This window comes from Meleagris gallopavo, chromosome 13 (genome assembly GCF_905368555.1).
Source record: "Meleagris gallopavo chromosome 13, MGAL_WU_HG_1.1, whole genome shotgun sequence".
In the NCBI taxonomy this organism is placed as follows: domain Eukaryota; kingdom Metazoa; phylum Chordata; class Aves; order Galliformes; family Phasianidae; genus Meleagris; species Meleagris gallopavo.
The window spans coordinates 13,466,505-13,485,731 of NC_139416.1; the positions used below are offsets into that span (position 1 = coordinate 13,466,505).

Consider the following 19,227-nt stretch of genomic DNA (forward strand, 5'->3'; position numbering starts at 1 on the left):
CTGTACTGCTGTAAACTGACGGCATATCTTCAGTGCTCTGTACTTACAGTATGTTGCTTTCATAAATAAGTCAACTCTGGTCATTAATCTGCAAGAACAAGGGAAGGAGCATGTGGCTACTTAGTTACCCTGAGCAGCTGTGTTGAAGGAATTTTGAGAGAACAATTATTAGGAGTGAAGCATTTTTCAAGTAAAATGCTAAAGTTCAATCTAAACGACATCTGTCTGAAGTGCATGCACTGTCCATAAGCTGCATCCACTGCTATGAGTGTGAGGAAGCTCATTAAAAATCAGATAATCACAAATGATAGCTCACTTGTTTCAGGAAGCATAGTGGTAATTAATACTTATGAACAGTTACAATTATTGTTCTATCTTCTTCCCATTGTGCTCCATCACTTTGATTTTTTTCTGAGTAGTTACATACCAATCATTTGAATGTTTTCACATCTCTCACAATGGAAACTCCATCTCTTAATGTCTGTGGTCAAATATAACATGCATCTTCATTTTAAAATATACTGGTAATTCCCTGTCTCCCACTTCCAGTAATGCTGTATATGCATACTTCAGCTTTCTTGTTACTGCTTCAGGTAGGAGCTGGGCTAATGAAAACTGACCCAGATGTTCTCCTATATCCTCCAGTTCTGATGGTGCCCATGTTTAACTTCAGATGTGAGTAGTATCCCTGAATTCAAGGAACGAGGCTGTAAAACCAAGAGTGAATGAAAATGTTTGTTGCACTACAATATAAGAATTTTATAGATACAGAAACACTTATGACAAAGATTCCAACTCTGCAATTTCTACATTGGTGTTGTTGATAGCTTCCCTATGCATAGGTTGTTTTTTAGAAGACTGTCAAAAAGAAGCCCTATTTGAATCCCATTAACTATGAAATTATACTGAAAATAATGTTTTTAGATGTAAGAAAGGAGGATAAAATTATTAAGAATTAACTTGAGTAAAAACAAGGATTTCAAAAGTTTAAACAGTTCTCAAAACTTGAAGGAAAATAAAGAGTAACTTCTATATTTTATGTAGAGCTGAGTTTACCTCCACCCAAGGAACAAATACTTATTCCTTCACTTGAAGGATGTGGTGCATCCATACTGTGCAGAAACTCAAATGTTCATTTATCATGTCCTAATGGACCATGCAGAACACAGCCTTAGTCTAATGCTGAGGTTAGAAAGGCATGAGTCATGGAGACAGAATTTTCACCTGAAAAGAAACAGCTGCAGCCTATGCAAACATGTTTTAGCAGCTGCTGAAAAACTATGATCTGAGAGCTGTTCAGAAGTCCATGATATTCCTAAATCACGGCTGCTAAAAAACAGACACATCCTCAATCAAAAGGGAGAAACAACATTTTGTTGAGTAATCTGGATGCTTTTGCAATATCGTGATCACTTTTCTCTTGTCCAGCTAACTCTCAGTGCTCTAATCATTGTAGGATCTGTCACTACTCAGGTCTTTGACAATTGCCATGATTCAGCAAAGCATATGAGTCTGTAACTAACTTTAAAAGTAAAGTTTTTACTGTCTTAGGCTTGTTAATGTAATTACAGGACCAAATTTACGCCAAAGTTTACCATGGAGAAACAAAATAAATACATTTGATTTTGATGGTTTAAAGTACAGCTAACATAAAATGAGATTAAGATTCTAATTGACACTTATGCTATTGTGAAATCAACAACCATTTCTAAATGCCTTCCTGTTTTATCCACATTCTGGCAGGCTGTGGAATCAATCTTGGTCTGCAAGGCTTAGAAGAATTAATATCTGGTATTTCTGTAGTTGATCTGAATGGTATCTCTGAGGCACTGTTTACAATAATACGACTCTTAAAGCAAGTAAGAGGATCTTAAGTAGAGTGGATTATTTTCCCCTTGTCAGAATTTGAGATTAAAATACATGGTTGTACTTTAACATTTTTTTGAAACAATTAAGTAAATGAGTCACCAAATTATAAAAAGTTTTGGTTTTTTTTCCCAGTGAAGAACTCCTGAGAAGTGGGAAGCAGTTAAAACTAGGGGAGAAGAGTAAGCTGTGAGTATTACAACTGTTTTGTCTGTCAGTTCTGAAACTTCAAAGAGGAACCTATGAGGTTTCTCAAATGCTTCTGTGGAAACAAACAATATAAGCCCATGACTACTATGGTATCATGTTATTCATGTAGTGCATACATTCAAGACAGCTTATAAAAATCCAGGCTGCTTTACCAAACCAAGAATTAGGTTTTTCACACACAGCATAAATATTGTTACAGGAAAGGCATTGGTGCACCTTAATTCATTATATGCATACTGAATAACATCTAAGACTTGATTTTTTTCTTTCTAATCAAGAGTACGTAGTATCCCCTCATCACTGAAATACTGCAGTGATGTTGTTTACATTTGGGATGTAATGCATACTTTTTGCAACACAGTTGGGACGTCTGCAGACCAATGATTTCAACATTCCCATGGAGCACAGTTCCAGTAGTGCTGGATACTACACCACACTAAGAGGCTGCAACAGGAAGAAACCCAACAATAGCTTTATGTACTATACTAATTAATACTCTTTTTGTGTTTTAAATATTGATTTTTATCTGTTTTCTTGTGCCCTAGCACATCCCTCCACTCAGTCACCTAAGAAATATTTTGGAAGCTTCCTGGACCAGAAGTGAACATGTCACTGAAGTTGCCCTTTCCAACTTTCCTTTTTTTAACCCTAGAGAGTATGGTTACAGCCCGTTTTAATACCCCCCGTTATGCCTGCATGGGAGCTCTCCCTTGATTGCGTGCGTGTTTTTTATCCCTAGCGGAAGGGGATGATTTACTAGGTGTAATTTCTCAGAGGAACTCTCAATGCAATGGGAGCAGCAGGGCAGAAATAAGTTCAAAGTACCTCTGTAGACAGATAAGGGTGCTGTCAGTAGGTAGGGAGGGAGCCAGATAGGTCAGTGCCCCGAGTAGTGCGTTAAAACGTTACCTTTGGGAGTCAGAGCCCTGCTGCACGTTGCTGCGGCTGCGCTGCCACCTGGCGCTGCTTCCTGAGATTACAGCCTCTCTTCGGCAGCGAGTTTGTGTGAAACAAGCGCCAAAGGACAGTGGGAAGACGCTGTTGCAGAAGCTTCGACTTGGTTGGGTTATTACATAAATAGATGCGAATATGACAGCGCGTGTGTGTAGGGTCAGGAGCAGTTCAGGGGGCGTGCTGAGTAACGGGAACGGACAAGGGCTGTTGGTCAGTTGTCACAGCCACAAGCAGAGTGCTTCGCATTAGATGTGAAATGGAAATAAATAGTTAAATCCAGCTCTCCAGCGCGCAGTGCTCCGATCCTCGCAGCTGAGCCTCTGCTAACAGCACAGAGCTTAAAGAATTGTTCGTTTTTCGTTGCTTTCTGGAGCTTTGTTGGGTTTGTACCTCCCTCAAACGCTTCAGTCCCCCAACACCTGAGATTTTCTTTTTTTTTGTGCCGTCCTTAAAGATGTCAGCTCGGTCCCGTAAGGGAAAGCAGCTCAGTGACACACCTGAGGAACGCTCCCGCCGCTCCGGACTACGTTTCCCATGGTGCTCTGGGGCCGCCCCGCCGCGCCATTGGCCGAGACGGCCGGAAGGGGCGGTGCGGGGACGGCCGCGGTCCGGCGGGCGGCAGCCGTGCGGGTCTGTGCGGAGCGACCGTCCCGATGGCAGCGCTGAAGTACGCGGGGCTGGAGGACACGGATAGCGAGGAGGAGCTGCCGCCGGGCTGGGAGGAGCGCACCACCAAGGACGGCTGGGTTTACTACGCCAAGTAAGGCGGGGGAAGGGGGTGCCGTGCCGTGCTTGCCGCCCCGTGCCCGCGGGTGACCTCCGTGGGGAGCGAGCGGGGCTGTCCCGGGAGCGCGGGGTGCGGGAGGGGGTGCGGGAGCCGCCGCGTGCAGCGCTCTGCGCGAAGGGCGGGAGCGGCGCGCGCTGCGGCTGTTCCGCGTGCGGTGCCCTCGGCTCCGCCGTGCGGGAGGTGCCGCGGGCAGCCGTGCAGTTCGCTTTGTAGCTTTCCTCGAGCAGGAGGCGGAGAGAAACGCGCGCGTTGAGAGTTGAACGCGATAAACGCGCTCTTGCGCTCTTGGGGCTCTTCCGCGTGCTGCGGCTCGGATTTGCATTTGGCACCATCTGCTGTGTCACTGACGATCGCGGCGTCCTCGCTGCCTCCAGAAGGGGTGTGCTGCAGGGCAGCTAACTAACTGGGGTTTGCGTTTGTGTCTTTTCTCCTCTTTGGTGATTTCTGCAGCCTTAAAGCCTCTTAGCCCTTAACGGGTTACTCTCTTCCTCAGAAAGGGGGAAAGCGCCTTGTGCTCTCACCTGTGCTGAGTTCATCCCCTGAGTTCAGGAGCCGTGCAGGAGTGGCACTGAGGAGCGCGGTTAGTGGGCATGCGTTGAGGTGGACTGGGCCATCTTAGTGCTCTTTTGCAACCTTAATGGTTCTCTGCAATTCAGATTTCCAAGCAGCTGACAGGATATCTTTATCTGAAGCGTTGTTTATAAACACTGCGGATTTGTATGTGTCTGTTTGGGGCCATCACCTGTACGTTTATTTTGACATCAAGAATTCTTTGAAAAACAAATGGCTTGCAGAAAGTGGCCAACCTACAGAATAATAAAGTGCTCCTTCTTAGGATGCGTGCTTGTTGTGCAGTTAATTCAGCCGTATCTAGTTTGTTAGCAGTTGTGAAACTGAAGTAATGCCCTTTACATCAGTGGTGTGATGCGTCCTTACTAGCTGAGAATGCTTCCCAGCATGTTAAGTATAGTTGAGATGAAGAAATGCGGCAGTACTGCTGCTTTCAGTGCGTGCTCTACACCTGTGTTAGTTCTGCAAACTTTGGGAATCTGTTTTCATGCCTCATTAACAACACGAACTTTAAACTGGAATAGGGATATTTTGGTTTAAGGCCTTTAAAGCTCTTTGCAATGAGTCAGTTCTGTGCCTAGCTGGTTACCAAAGCTCGGTGGGCATGCATTTGTTAAGCTATGATACTTAGCCTAACAAATAAACTAAGTATTAGGTGGTACTATAAGGTGGTGACGTATTCATATCAGACAGCAGGATCGCAGGATCTTATTTATCTGTACTCTAAGAACATCCTGAAGTGTGAGCGCTGCTCAAAAAGGCACTTAGTGAATCTCAGACCACCAGCTGTGGTTCCTGTAATAGAAAACGCTGTGAACTGCGTGGTTGTTGTAAGAAGGAAGAGTTGCATATGTGGTGTGTATGTTGCTGCTTGCACTTGACCTAGCAATTATTTGTGTTTTTATCAATAACGCTTTCAGTTTTTTATTTGGAACTTGAGCAGCTCTCAGTAATCCCATCCTGAGGCTGAATTTTACCAGAAGTGTTATTAGGCAATATTTTTTTAAACTTAAACTTTTTTTTTTTTCCCCCCCTACAGTCACCTGGAAGAAAAAACACAGTGGGAACATCCTAAGTCTGGGAAGAGGAAACGTGTTGCTGGAGGTTTGTGTTAAACTTTTGTAATGAAGTAAAATTATGTTACAGAAATCAGTTGAAGATTATGCAGGAGCTATATTGATCTCTCACCTCGACAAGCTGAGGTTGGAAAATATAGCTGATTTCAATTGGCTGTTACTGATGTGATTGTGTCTGTGTAGAGGGATTGCTTTGCAGATGTATGGCTTTCTTATATTGTTCCAGAAAGCCAAAGTACTGAGTCCAGGATAGAGGCATTCGTAGTAGTGGCTTGTCACAGGCTTGGATTCTCAGCTTGGATTCTTGTGTCCTAGTGTCTTTTAGATATAGTTTATGGTTAGGTTATCTTTGTAACTGCCCATCCAAGAGTATCTCTGGCACAGAGGGAAGTTGCATTAGTCTCATTTTTTTCTCATTTTTTCTAACTGTTGAACTTCTGTGTCAGAACGGAGGATACCCTGCCTTGCAGAACTCTTCCAAGGCCATATGATTTCTCAAGGGCCTTGAATCAGATCTTCCCAGAAGCTTCTTGTGGTGTACCTAGGGAGACTTCTGCGAAGCAGGGAACGGAAGCAAAAAAACCCTCATGATGACCTCTTAACCTTATCTGAGCTAGAGTGTGGCTTTGGAGAAAATAAGACTTTGTATTCATGGGTAGGATTTTTGAGTAGGTTGACTGACTGAATATTTGAAGAGAAAGCTTAACTAAATGTTTTTTTTTTTTTTTAAGAGATTGCAAACAAAGCTTTTCATCTGAAATGTTTTGTGTAAGTGGATAAATTATGCAGAATTCTAATATTTTAAATACACTAATACTATATAGATAATAATATAAAAGTCCCTGTTATACCTAGTTTGGGTAATGAAAAAGGAGCATGGCATAAAGGAACATACCAGGTGATGCTGTTACTATGCAGCTGAGCTTTTGTGACTTATACTTTGCTTTTATTATTCTAGAGAAGAATTAAAGCCCTTGAGGAAAATCTGTTGACAGTTCATATTTGTTTTGCTTATGGGACTATAACTTCAATGTTCTTACTAGATTTTGAGCTGATGCAGTTATAACCAACTACTTTCACCTATGTTTAGAAATGCTTTGAAAATGCTCTGTTCAGTACTCGAGTGTTTTTTTTTTTCCATCTTTGATTTAGCATATTCCATACCTCCTTCCTTCAGGGTTCTGATCTTCCAACTTTTATGTTGTATGTAACTTTTCCTACATTTAGTTCAGTGTTTTGACAATTTACTTCATCGGGGTTAGGTACTAAACCATACAGTTTGGTGTACAAGTGTATAGACACCTGTATATGTATGTACTAGAAACCATGGTAACATTTTGCTGGTTTGTGCTATAATATGATGTAATCTGTATGAAGAATTACTTACTATGCTGGTCATTACAATTTTACCAGCTCACGTTAGGTTGTACTTTAGAGAAAAATTGTGTGTGGTTAAGAAAGCAACTCTCTTTTCAAGTTCCAATATTTAAGTGCAGCAGGTGGCTGAATTACCTACAGAAATAACGTGAACTGTTGCCAGCATCTATTTGAGAAATCAGAAATTTCAAATCTGATTGTATTCAAATGCCTGTAAGGAGGTAATGTTCTTTGTTTTTTCTAGGTCTGCCATATGGATGGGAGCAGGAGACTGATGAAAGTGGACAGGTCTATTTCGTAGAGTAAGTATAAAAATGTAGAACATGGAGAAGTAGATCAGCTGTTTTAGGCTGCATAGCCTTTTTTCTGTTATGATACAGTGGCACTATCGGCTAGAAAGACTAAGATATTTGTAAGTAAAACTTGTTAATCAGTATGTAATTATTATGGATTTAGCAACTTCTAAATTTCCATTTGTGGTTTATGGAATGATTCCGTGTGTGTAGAAATACTAACTTGGGTGGCAGATTGAAGTGACAAATTGGCAATGGATCTTCAGGCAATGTTTATGTAGGTGCATTTAATTTATTTAACTTCACTAACACACTCTGCATGTGTAAGAGAACTGTTGTGTCGTGACCTGAACTAGTGATTGAGCACCTGTTGAAGCAGGTAGCTGGCCCAGTAAGCACAGGTGCAAACAATTCACCTGCCCTTCCCATATGACTGGAAGGGGCTCATTAAAGGGCTAGCCTCCAAAAGGGGAATGTCTCCTGGAAGAAGGCCATTTGTTAAGAAGTGTTCTGTAGCTAGGGACCCTGTCACCAGTTGGATGAGTCAGCTTTTTCCTGTATGTCATTAGTTATATTCCTAATGATGCTTTGTCTCGTGTGGCAAAGAACTTATCAGAAGTAATTTCACTGCTTCCAAGGACCAGCAACATGTGACTTCAAAAACATAATGGTAACTTCATGACTTGGTATTGTTACAATGCTGCTTTGAAGATAAAAGATGGAAACAAAATTGCTGCACCTCTGACTCATTGCAGTCAAAAGAACTGAAAGAAAAGTGAATGAGAATTAAGGTAATGTAGAACTTTAGAAGACTAAGAGAGAAATTCACAGAAGCAGGAAAGGATTTCTGAGAACAGTTCCTTCCTGTGTATTTTCAGGAACAGGATCAAAAGGAATAGTTATCCTAAACTGACATGGCACAATTAAGAATATTTACAGGCCAAAATCACATAGCCTCTTCGTCCTGTTACTAAGGGCTGAAGACTGAAAGTTACTGCTCTTTCTGGTAACTGTCTGAAGAAAGCTAACCTGTGTTACAGGAAGGTGAACTTGACCAAATAATGCCATTAACATAGCTGATATGAAGTTATTTGTTTTCAATTGTTTGAAGGGGAAGAGGGGGAAAAAAAAAAAAAAGAAAAAAATACTGAGCTATATTTCTTGTTGGCATGTTGCTTCAAAAGAGTGTTACAGGTCCCTTTTGAAGAGCTCTCTACAGAAGGTAGTCTTCCCTACTATAATGTGATTTTATTTTATTTTTTTTCTGTGACAAAATACTGTTTATATGTGTCAAGTCCAGAATCAAATTGTAATAGATCTGTATACAGTTTGTCATGGACACTGTCACCATCAGAAAAAGAGCTAGTAAAATAATTAGTATAATTTTAACAAAAGTGGGGAAAAAACTGATTTGGGGGCTTTTAAATAATAAACTGGAATAGTACAAAACAGTGGTTGAAATACACTTAAAATTATATGCAAGTACAGTATGGTCAAAGTGTTCTGTTCTTTTACAGCCACATAAACAAAAGAACTACCTATCTGGATCCAAGATTGGCCTTTACAGTTGAAGATAATCCAGTAAAGCCACCTACTAGACAAAAATATGATGGAAACAGTACTGCAATGGAAATACTTCAGGGTCGTGACTTGAGTGGAAAAGTGATTATAATCACAGGAGCAAATTCAGGAATAGGTAGGTTACCATTACATATACAGTAAAATGTGACAATCTTTGTCTTACAGGCTCATTTGACATAATTAGTTTTTGTCAAAATATCTGTGTACTTGTGGTGTTTGAACGTTTTTCACATCATGTGAATCTAAAACCTCTAGACAGTAAACTTTGTTCAGGCTTGTGTGCTTTTTGTAATAAAAGTGCAGTGTATCTGGAGCTTAGAGGAGAGCCACATGGATGATAAAGTTTTGAAGCAGCTGATTTTTTGGTCTAGTAAATATTGATGGAAGTATTTTATGTCATACAAATATATCAAAGATGACTGTTAAGGGGAAATGAATAGTTTCTTTTTTTATGATCTTGATGGCTAGGACAAGGAATAAGGTTTGTAATACTGCAAAGGAGTTCAGATAAAACATCGAGGAAAAAACTTTCTAATGGCAACAAGTAAACTTGGGTAAAGATTTTCTGCAGAGGCTGTGGGATCTTTATCTCTGAAGATATGTTCAGCTTGATGATGAACTTGTGTTAGAATTCTATAGTAGTTGATTGTTTGAGGCAGAAAGTAATGTCTCTGTTCTCCTAGAATTTTCTAGCTGGTTCATAAATTCTTTTAGACGTGCATCCCGTCTAAATATCCGTTAGGTAATGTTATTTCTGTAGTTGGTGAGTATTTGAGAGATTTTTATATAGCTGCTTTTGTTTTATTTTTGTCCTGAAGTTTGGCTCTTGGGGCTGTTCTGAGGAAAGAGAATTCCTTCTCCAACTTACCTTTCTAGGCTGTTTGAAGTTCCCCTCAGCAAAGGAGGAGACACAAGTACAAGAACCACCAGTGTGGTTTGATGTCAGATTTGAACACTTTAGGCAAACATAGGATCCACCTAAATCCTAGGTAACACTTTTTCCTTACTTATGAGAACTGTCCTTCTTCCATTTTCTTCATGGTGGGACCTTGTGAAAAATGAAAACCCTTAAGCAAATTTTTTTAGAGTAGGATCTTGCCTGAAATATATCTGAGAACAGTGGAAAAGCAGTGCTATCCGACAAGAACCAGATGAAACATTTAAAGCTTTATCAGGAGAAGAGCTGCTGCTCAGACTTGCTGAATGAGCTAAGTTGTTCCATAGATGGTGAAAGATTAATCCAAGGTGTATGATGCTTTGGTCGAGGCTTTTTTCCTTGTTTTCTCCCTTAGTTCATAATCTGCAGTGATCACAAGTAAGCTATCCTCGCATCAGGTCTTGTTTTGCCTGTGGACTATTGACTATAAGAACATGTTGTAAAATGAGCATCTGAAGTAACAAAGAATTGTTGTTTATTGGCTTTCTTTGTTAATTCATCAGCTGGCTGGGTACTATGCATGTGATTTGTGATTTTTTTTTTTCTTCTTTTTTGACTTGTTCTTTTTTTTCTGTTTCAAGTTAATGCACGTAAGCACATTTACACAGAAGTTTATGTATTGTTCAGCTGCGTGTGTGTTTATGCTTATGCACTCTTAAAATTTACTGACAGACTGACTGACTTACTGCATACACTCTTATTTTTTAGTTTTACCCCACGTCAGACACATACCAAAGACCATACCAAGACCAAATGCATACCACAAGCTGAAGTATTAATGAAATAAGCCTTAGGCATGTACTTCTTTATGAAGCTGGTACGTAGAGAGTACAAAACTATGAAGCTGATGTAGTAAATATATTTGATTAAGATGATGTAATGGCCTGTGTAACTCAGCTCATGCATACCATGTTGCAGTTAGTGTTGCTGTAGTTCTAGGTTCTTGTTGGATGTTATTTACTGGTTGCTGTTGGAGCAAGGCTTAAGAAGAAAGCAGTTCTGGGGTTTGTCTGTTATCTGTGTGACTCTTAGCAAGCTACTTTGAACATGTCTGTTGTGTAATGGATTCCAATGTGGAGATCCATGTGGGCTTTAGTATGTCTGTATACTGTTCTTGGGGCATCCATGTGGAAATACTAATTGCTACCTTGAGCACAGTCTGAGCAATTTTGGAGCTTATTCCCTGTGCTAGAAAATATAGAATTATGTATTTCCATTAATTTTCATTAGCAACTTGACGATGGCTGAAGAGTTACTTTGTTCTTGCAGTACAAGGAGCTCATAGGAGATCAGGAGTTGTTAGTGAAACATTTTCTTTTTTTTTTTTTTCCTTTTTAAAATTTTTAAATTTTGGAAGGTTAAAGAGGCAGTAGTTGTCTGGCCTGCTTCTTGTACGGACAAAATAACGCTTTCTGATTGTCTCACTAGAGGGCTCTGTTGCTCTTTGGAAATGTTGAACAAAAGAGATCTGGTGCTTTTTTTGCTGTTTTTGGTAAAAGCTCCTGAAATGTTGTTGTGTATGTATTCTTATCAGAGCTAGAATTAAATAAATAATAATAATAAAAAATTAAGAAATACATCAGATGTTATCTAAGGTTTATTTCATAAAATATGTGGCACTTTCAACTAAGCAATATTACTTTTTTAAAGAACAATTGTTTTTCATATCAGGGAAAGTGTAGCAAATTCATTATTCTGTGTCTTATGGTGTATGCTGCTGTCTAGTTTTAAGATTCACACAGTGACGTGACCTTGAAACTACACATTCTATTTCCTGTGCCAGGTAAAGTTGTGTTTAGCCTATTGTGATGTTAGAATATGAATGAGCAGCAAATTGTAAGTATTATGGTGGTATATTATGGAGGGCAAAATGTGTATATTCTGTGCAGTCAAACACGTTCCACGAAGGACTTTTAAAATCTGTTTCCCAGATTTTTTTGCAAGACTGTATTCATTATCACATCCAAACTAACTCAAGCACAGTCAACTGCTAGTGTAATATGTTTCATTTTGTGGTATGTGAAGGTCAAAAGACATTTCTGAATTGCCTTTCTGAGGGATGCCCACATCAAGCACAAACTGTCTCTAAAAAATGTAAAACGTTTTTGGCTTTGAGCAGCATAACTTTTTAAAATGCTGAACAAAATCTAGAAACCTCAGTTATAATGCCATTTGTTTTAAAGTTTTTCTTGATTATGCTTTATCAGAGATGATTTTTAAAAAACAAACAATCCAAAAAAACCAAAACTACAAAAACTGTCAGTTACTCTTTTGGTGCTTTTATTGTTATGAAATGAAGTCTTAGCTAGGAGGAAAGTTATATAAAAGTGCTATTAATCAGTTCTTAAAAAGTGACTGCTACTCCAATGAGTTTTCAATCTCCAAATACTTATGGTGTGAAAAGCTATCTTTATTTCTTTTATTTTTTTGGACAAAACTTCAACATTAACAGCTTACATTGTGCTGATGCCAAAGGCTGGGAGATGTACTTATTATAAACACCTGCTTTATAACTTAGGCTCTCTTGGATAACTGACCTCTCTAGTTTGTAACTAGGAAAAACAGAAGTTTCTGTTTTATTCCTCTCCTATAGCTTTTTGCTTTTTACTTTTGATTCTGTTGGTGTATTACATTTTGTGTGGAAAGTTAAAATACAGTTAGCAGTTGCTTTTTTTTAATCCTTCTTTTTAAACTGATTTAAGCTACATCCATTTCATCCCTTTAAACAAATGCAGTTAATTCTTGATTATCCAATATCAACCATAGGGGGAAGAGAAGTAGACCTATAACTCATGTTTTAGGGTCAAATACCAGAACAGAATACAGCCTATGAAGTTTCTGAAATGCACTGTAAACGTATTTATTGAGCTTTATTGTATTCCCAGTATCAAATGTCATAATTAATTGCAATGAGAGCATTGAAACTGTAGAAGGGACCATTTTGACAATGGGTAACTCGATAATTTACTTACATGCTACCACGATGACAATGTTAAGTGATGACATCTCATTCACCCATGCTGGTGCCTTTGTGATAAATAGAGGTCACGTGGCTGTGTGTTTTATCATGTGCCTTTCGCAGTATCACCTGCCCCAAACTCAGGAGCCTTCCTCATGCAGGGCATCACAGGTGTGGTTAGTGATTGTTCAAGAGTACTTAATTCAGTAGTGGGTTTTTAAGCTACTCTGTGTAGGGGGAAGTTAAACTCCTTGTGGAGATCGTTGAATGTCTGTAGTGTGTGCTGGAGAGCTTTTACCAATGTACTCTACGTACATTGACTGGAGAGAGATGAGTTGTTGATGGAAAAATTGCTCTGTACCTGCAGTGAGGAGTTTTGTGAAGGTGAGGAATCTTTCTAGTTGCACAACTTGCTGAGATTATTGTGGACAATGTAGCATTTCTCTGAGGCTGGCTTTTATCAGTCTCTTCAAAGAAGGTAACATTAGCTGAATCCTAATTAGAGCAGCGAATGGTCTAATTTGACTAAAACTGAGATCATATGAAAAGAATAAAAACAGACCCTTGCATATACCACTGAGGACTTTCATTTTAATGGTATTATCTGAGTGTCTAAGTATGTTCCTTGTCTTTTGCTGCAGTGCATGGCGTTCGGTGGTCAAAGCCTGCTGATGTTTGAATCTGTCAGGGAGAAATAGTTCAGCTCTATTTTTGAGCTACATCACACTTTGTTCTTGAAAAATTATGTTTCTCCTTGGAAGCACAAACTTTTTTTTTTATACTATCTATCCCTTGTTTTCAGTTGGAATGATCGTTAAAAATCATAATATTGGTAGGACTTCTACAGAGGAGCTGCTCAAAACAGTGCTCTGTTTCAGTTTCACGTTATGCTTCCATGCATGGTTTTTGAGTTCTTTCCCATGCTATAGCACGTGAGTCTTATCATTTGAAAAAAGCAACCTGTTTTTGTTGGAGGGTTTGTATTGGATAAAACAATTTCTAAGATAAAATACATCTGTCTGGCTTTGGTCTTTAAGGTTATTTTTCACCGTTCTATTCATGTGTTGACTTTGCTCAAAGTTTTCTTAACTATAAATCTCTTTTCTTGTATTTCTTATAATAGAGAATAAATAGCAAAGAGTTTGGTTCCTAGTAATTTCCTATTATTTGCATCACTTTTTCTCATGAGAACAGAAAAAAAGGGGGGCAGTGTGGTGGAGCAAACTTCTGGCAACACCTCTTAAATGGTCTTTTCCTCATATCTATTTATCTTTTTTTTTGTTTCTATTTAATGAGAAGAGTTTGATTCAAAGACAAATTTATCAATTCATGCAGATTAATAAATTGAAACCTAAGAAAGCTCTCTGCATATGTTGTAGAGTGAAGTGCAGAGAGAAGGAAAGAACAGAGGTTTTGCTAAGGAGGTAGATCTTGTGTTGTCAATTAACCAGTGAGTTGCATTAGATGAATTATTACAGCCTTTGTATGCTCGTATGTTTTCATGCTGGAAGTATCTCACATAGGAGAACAGAAGTGGATGTTAGTTGTGTTTGACTTCAGAGCTTATTGTGAGACAGACACACACACACACACATATATGTAATATTACGTTTAACTTTGAATTATTTTTCTTGGATGTATCCTAGCTATTCCTGAGATTACTTGAATGGGATAGTTTTGTATTTACTGGGCTTCTGGAAGCAAGAGAGAGTTGTTCTTTGATGTATATTGTAGCTTTTCCTTCGTGAACCTTAGCAGAAAAGCCTTGTTGGCCTGGGTGCAGCTGGGTTGTGTGCATGCTTTGTCCTGGCAGAATCACTGGCTGATACGTAAGCTGCTGCGGTCCATGCGTGTAGACCAAACTCAGCATGGATTATCTTAAACCATAGAAGTACCTGTACTATAAAATATAAGCCTCTACAGAAGAGTTTTATTTTTTTTTTTAACACATCTTAAAATCCCAAGCTAACTTTAGAAATGTTTTTTTAAAGTGCTGCTTTTCACAGAAGTCCAATACTTATTAGTGGGCATGAATTTTGTTGTACCAAAGTTTTTGGGGAATGTGAGTACAGTTGTTATCTAGCGTGACATCTTACACGCATGACATGTTTTCTTTGAATTTTTTTATTTATTACTGGTGTACATTATGTGGGTAATCAGTATGGAAAAGCATGGTGTAACAAAGGGAAAGTGCCTGTGGGATGGACCTCCTAAGTCATTCTTTTGCTGAGTGTTAGTAACTGTCAGTCATGTTAGTCTTGATGTGTTTTGAACAATTAAACTACTAAAAGCTATTTTTCTAAGCTCTGATAATCTCTAAAGGGGGGTTCTTTTAAATTATGGTGTGAGTTCTACAGTTTATGGTTGGTCACAATGATTAATTTTTTTCATGAGTACCACTGCTCTAGTTTTATTCTGGCTTAGTATTGTGGAATACTGGTATTCCTCTGTTTCATATAAGGCTGCCACTGTCTACTTGTTACCTACTGTAAATATTAAAAAGTCCTCTTGGACTTACGTAATTTATTTTTCTTATTGAGTAAGCTGAAAATGGCGTCAGATGTTCATATTGCTTTTCATGCCCATTTTGATGAATCTATTTATTACTTCTGTAATGAGTAGTACACATGGTTGGTTAGCCAAGTTATTGAACTTCATCAACCTTGGCTGAAATTCACAATGCACGTGAAACTTGTTGTAACGTGTAAGAAATTGCATCTGAACGAAAAGGTTCGGTAGTTATTACTTCTTGTAATAGAACCTTTTTAGCAAAGGATGGGATGGAACTGTATGCCCATGCTTATATTTTCTGAAATTCATTTTACAGGAGAATAAAGTGTAGAACAGGAGTCTTTACGTGGTGCTCATTTTCTTGTCCTCCTTGCCCTTTTACTTTCTTGGTGGTATGTGTGTGAGCAAGCAACTGTTGCAGTTCAGTGTTGATTATATTTACTTATATCATTTGCATGTACTGTAACATGAGGTTCAGAGGAATCAGTGTTTTTTGAAAAAATAAAAAAATTTCTAGGTTATGATATCTTTGCGGAGGCTGTATTTATTGCCTACTTGTTATTTATTCTTTAAGTAGCTGTATCCGATTCTCTAATTGGATTTCCTTTATTTTTGATATCTAAACTTGAAATCATAAAACTTGTGGGGTGTTTTTTGTTTGTGTTGATTAGTCAAAAAGCTGCCTTTAGGCAAAAAGTCACTGCTTGTTTAAAAGCTTGTACGAAGGATCTATCGTTGACTTGTAGTACAGCCAAATAAATGAGAACAATGCAATATTGTGTATTCAGAGATCCAGAAGCCTTGAGAGTTCTTGGTTATGTTCTTCTGCCGCTGGCAAGCATGAGAAGTGTTTCTTGCTTCCGTTACAGACATTAAATGTGCTACTTGGGATTTTGGGAAATGCATAATTAATCTTGTTTTATATTTATAGCAATATATGGCTGCAGTAATTGATCAAAGTGTAGAGATTATGTCCATATCCACTTTCCAGTTCAAAATGGGAATTGTTTTGTTCTGTTGTATGTTAAAAAAGTGTACTTGAGAATAGTCCAGTTCTTTAGTGGAATGTATAGTTAAGGCATATAGAATAGAAAATATGACTACTAGAAATGAATAAAGAAAGCTTTTTTTGGAAAAGTTCTTTATCTGTTTGGGTCTAAATCCAGCTGTAAGCACTTGCTGAGAGGTGTAAATCTTGTCGAATGATTTTTTTTAATGCCAAAATTTGAGTGATTTTCTACCTTAGAGAAATGTGTGGTGAAGAGCACGTAAAAATGCTCGTGACCTGCTTGTCAGCACACTTTTAGCATCCTGAGCGAATGAAGATTGAGATGTCTTAACTGTATATATTTTTCAATCTAATCTGTGATCAAAGGAATATTGATTGGGCCTTCTATCTGCTAAATACTTAAGGAAAACAAAAAGTTACGTGTCTGCCAATGTAAGGCAGAGCTATGCTTAGTAATGGTATACGATGTAATTTGATGAAGAAGTATCACTTCCTAGACTCTATACTCGCAGAGTTATTTACCTGGGGAACATGTCGTAGAAAAAGAAGGCTGAATTCCTGAAGCAGGAACTGGGCAGGCTGGTTTCTGGATGATCTGCAGTGAACTATTCAGTTTGATTCTTGCTAGCCATAGACAACAATAACGCTTTCTACCTGCTTACAACGCTGTCATAATGCATGACTTATGTTAGAAAAACAGTGGGTTTTCTGAAATGTCTAGTATGCTCTTTCTCCTGGCAGTTCTTCTTATTTTAGATATATTTTTTTATAGTTAGGCATTTTTGGATTTAACACCCCTTTCCCCAAACTAGCGAGCTTGAAGTTCTTGGTAGATGAACAAAAAGGTGACTTCAAAGATGATTCAGTCAGAAGTCCTTCAGCTTCTGTGTGGGTTGCCAGTATTCTGGCTGTTAGCAGGTAGTCCACGAATGTGGTCATCTAAACAGATAGACCCTAGTTGTGGTGGGAGAGTATGCTTGATGTATTTTATGCCCTGCTTGAAGCTGAGGTGAAGGGGACTTAAAATAAATAATTTTTTTTTTTTTTTTTTTTTGCACATGGCCTTACACTACAATTCAGTGATTTCTAATTCTTGTTTTCCATTCTTCTTTCTTTCGTGTGGGCAGTTTTTGTTAATACTTTTCTTGCTCTTCATTTTTTGCTTCAGAACTCCATCTTCTGCCTTCCATTGTATGTTGGAACCACGTAATGGATCATTTGAGTTATATGACAGATTCCCATCTCCCTCTTTTCTTTGTAGTTTAAAACACACCCAAAAGATTTACCAATTTTGAAACTTGGGAGGTCTGTACCCCTTACAAATACCATTTAATCCAGAAAAAGTAGAATTTTAAGGAAATTACACAGGACTTTAAATTTCCAAACCTCTGTGTCTCTCACCTTTCCCTTCTCTGGCTGTGTCCTTTCGTTTACTTGCACCAGAACGAAAGAGAAACTGCATCCTTCCTGTATTCAGTGCTTTCCCTAGGATCCTGAAATTACTCTTGCGTTAAAATCTTCAGTTGCTTAACTGAACAAATTGTATTACCTCATTTTCCCTGAAGACAGATGTGGGTAGTGACTGCCAGAAATCAACAGTGTTTTACTGTTCGGTCTGCTTATCTGTTCCTTTTTCCCCACAGCACAACTGTGAGCTCTCCAGAGCAGCACCTAGCTGCGTATGTTTGATCTAAAGACACGTTCATTGACCTAAACTGTGAACTGTTCTGGACAGAAACTTGGTTTATTATTTATTTGTCTTGCATATGTTCTGTTTGTGTATGTAAATAAATATCAAAAAAGCTGTTTGGTTCAGTTTATGCTGCAGTACTTCTTCAGTATCTTTACATACAGCTATTTCTCATGAAATAACTTAGAGATTAAAGCTTGGAGGATCTAGTGCTTTAGCTGACAGCACAGTATGTCTTTTAATTATTCTCCCTTGGATGAAATATTTCTCTTTATTAAATTTACTTCTTACATTAACATTGCACTGTTGTGCTTGCCAAAAGGAGATTCAAAACATGCAACTAATTTTTTTGTTATGTTTAATTAGGGCTCAGCTCAGCAGTACAGAAAGCTATGATACTGTTGGCTTATAGAACAGAAGTGTGCTGGAAAAGTAACTAGAAAACTTCTGGCTTTTTTTCTCCATTTTTGCTTTGGTGGGAAAAGCTGTTTTGTTGCCTAAAGCTACTGCTGATGAAAAGAGCAGCTTTAGAGAAAGAGTTTGCCAGTCCCTTTTCTCTCCACTCCGAATGTGATTTTAAAAAAAAAAAAAAAAAAAAAAAAAAAAAGCTTGAGATGGTCAAAGATTTTTTTTTAAAATTCCCTGGCCTTTTTTCAGCTATCTGAGAAGGCTTGTGTGAGAAGGTGTTTTAAAAATAGTGGTGGGGAAGAGAGCCCCACAAAGCTTTTGGGGGTAAGATGAAGGAAGTAGATGCCTCTTAAAATAGCATTGAAAACCTAGCTGATCCTGAGTATCTGATCAGAATTTTTAATAGACCCAGTTATGAGTGCTTTCATGATGGCACTTCTTACACACCCTGAATAGTTTCCATTGGATTAGCTAGAAACTTGAGTCTTTTTATGACTGGCCTTTGATACTTGCTACTGATGTTAGGTAAATCCTTAATGTTTTATTATGTGTGTGGGTGTTGTGAGTTTTGCTGCTGCTGCTTCTCTTTAGCTTCCCTCAGCCTTATTATAAAATATATATGAAGCTACAATAACATGCACAAGAAAGTTATTTGTTTCCTTAATAATACATTTGAGTAATGGTACTCCTAAATAGACTGATTTTTGTTTAAATTAAAACCTGGTCTCTTATCCCTTAGTGACTAAACATTCAGAAATGGTTGCTTACTGGGAAATCATGTGCTATAAGTGCCATGTCAAATTTGATGACTCAGTTCTGATCTAGGTTTTTTTTTTTTTTGAGATGCTGCTTTGATGTTAATTTACACTGAGCAGGTTTCTTACTTTTCGGTACTCTAGATTTTAGTTAAGCTTAGTTTGAAAGTGTTTATTTTGCATTTAGGACAAAAGGAGTGTATTAACATAACTGTAGTTTAACAAAATGTTTTGTTTGTCCCTT

At 38.3% G+C, this 19,227-nt stretch overlaps 1 protein-coding gene across 4 annotated transcripts in view; it reads left to right on the forward strand.

Moving 5' to 3' along the window:
• Nucleotides 1-3,580: 3,580 nt before the first annotated feature.
• Nucleotides 3,581-19,227, forward strand: part of WWOX (WW domain containing oxidoreductase) — a 470,386-nt gene continuing 454,739 nt past the window's right edge. Inside the window, exons 1-4 of one of the 4 annotated variants that reach the window (XM_085235307.1) lie at nucleotides 3,581-3,790; nucleotides 5,427-5,491; nucleotides 7,085-7,142; nucleotides 8,651-8,829. In XM_085235307.1, the coding sequence (XP_085091433.1) occupies nucleotides 3,684-3,790; nucleotides 5,427-5,491; nucleotides 7,085-7,142; nucleotides 8,651-8,829 (409 nt within the window). In that variant the 5' untranslated portion in view covers nucleotides 3,581-3,683. The remainder of the gene's footprint in view (nucleotides 3,791-5,426; nucleotides 5,492-7,084; nucleotides 7,143-8,650; nucleotides 8,830-19,227) is intronic. The other 3 variants (XM_085235305.1, XM_085235308.1, XM_085235306.1) reach the window with 3 other exon arrangements.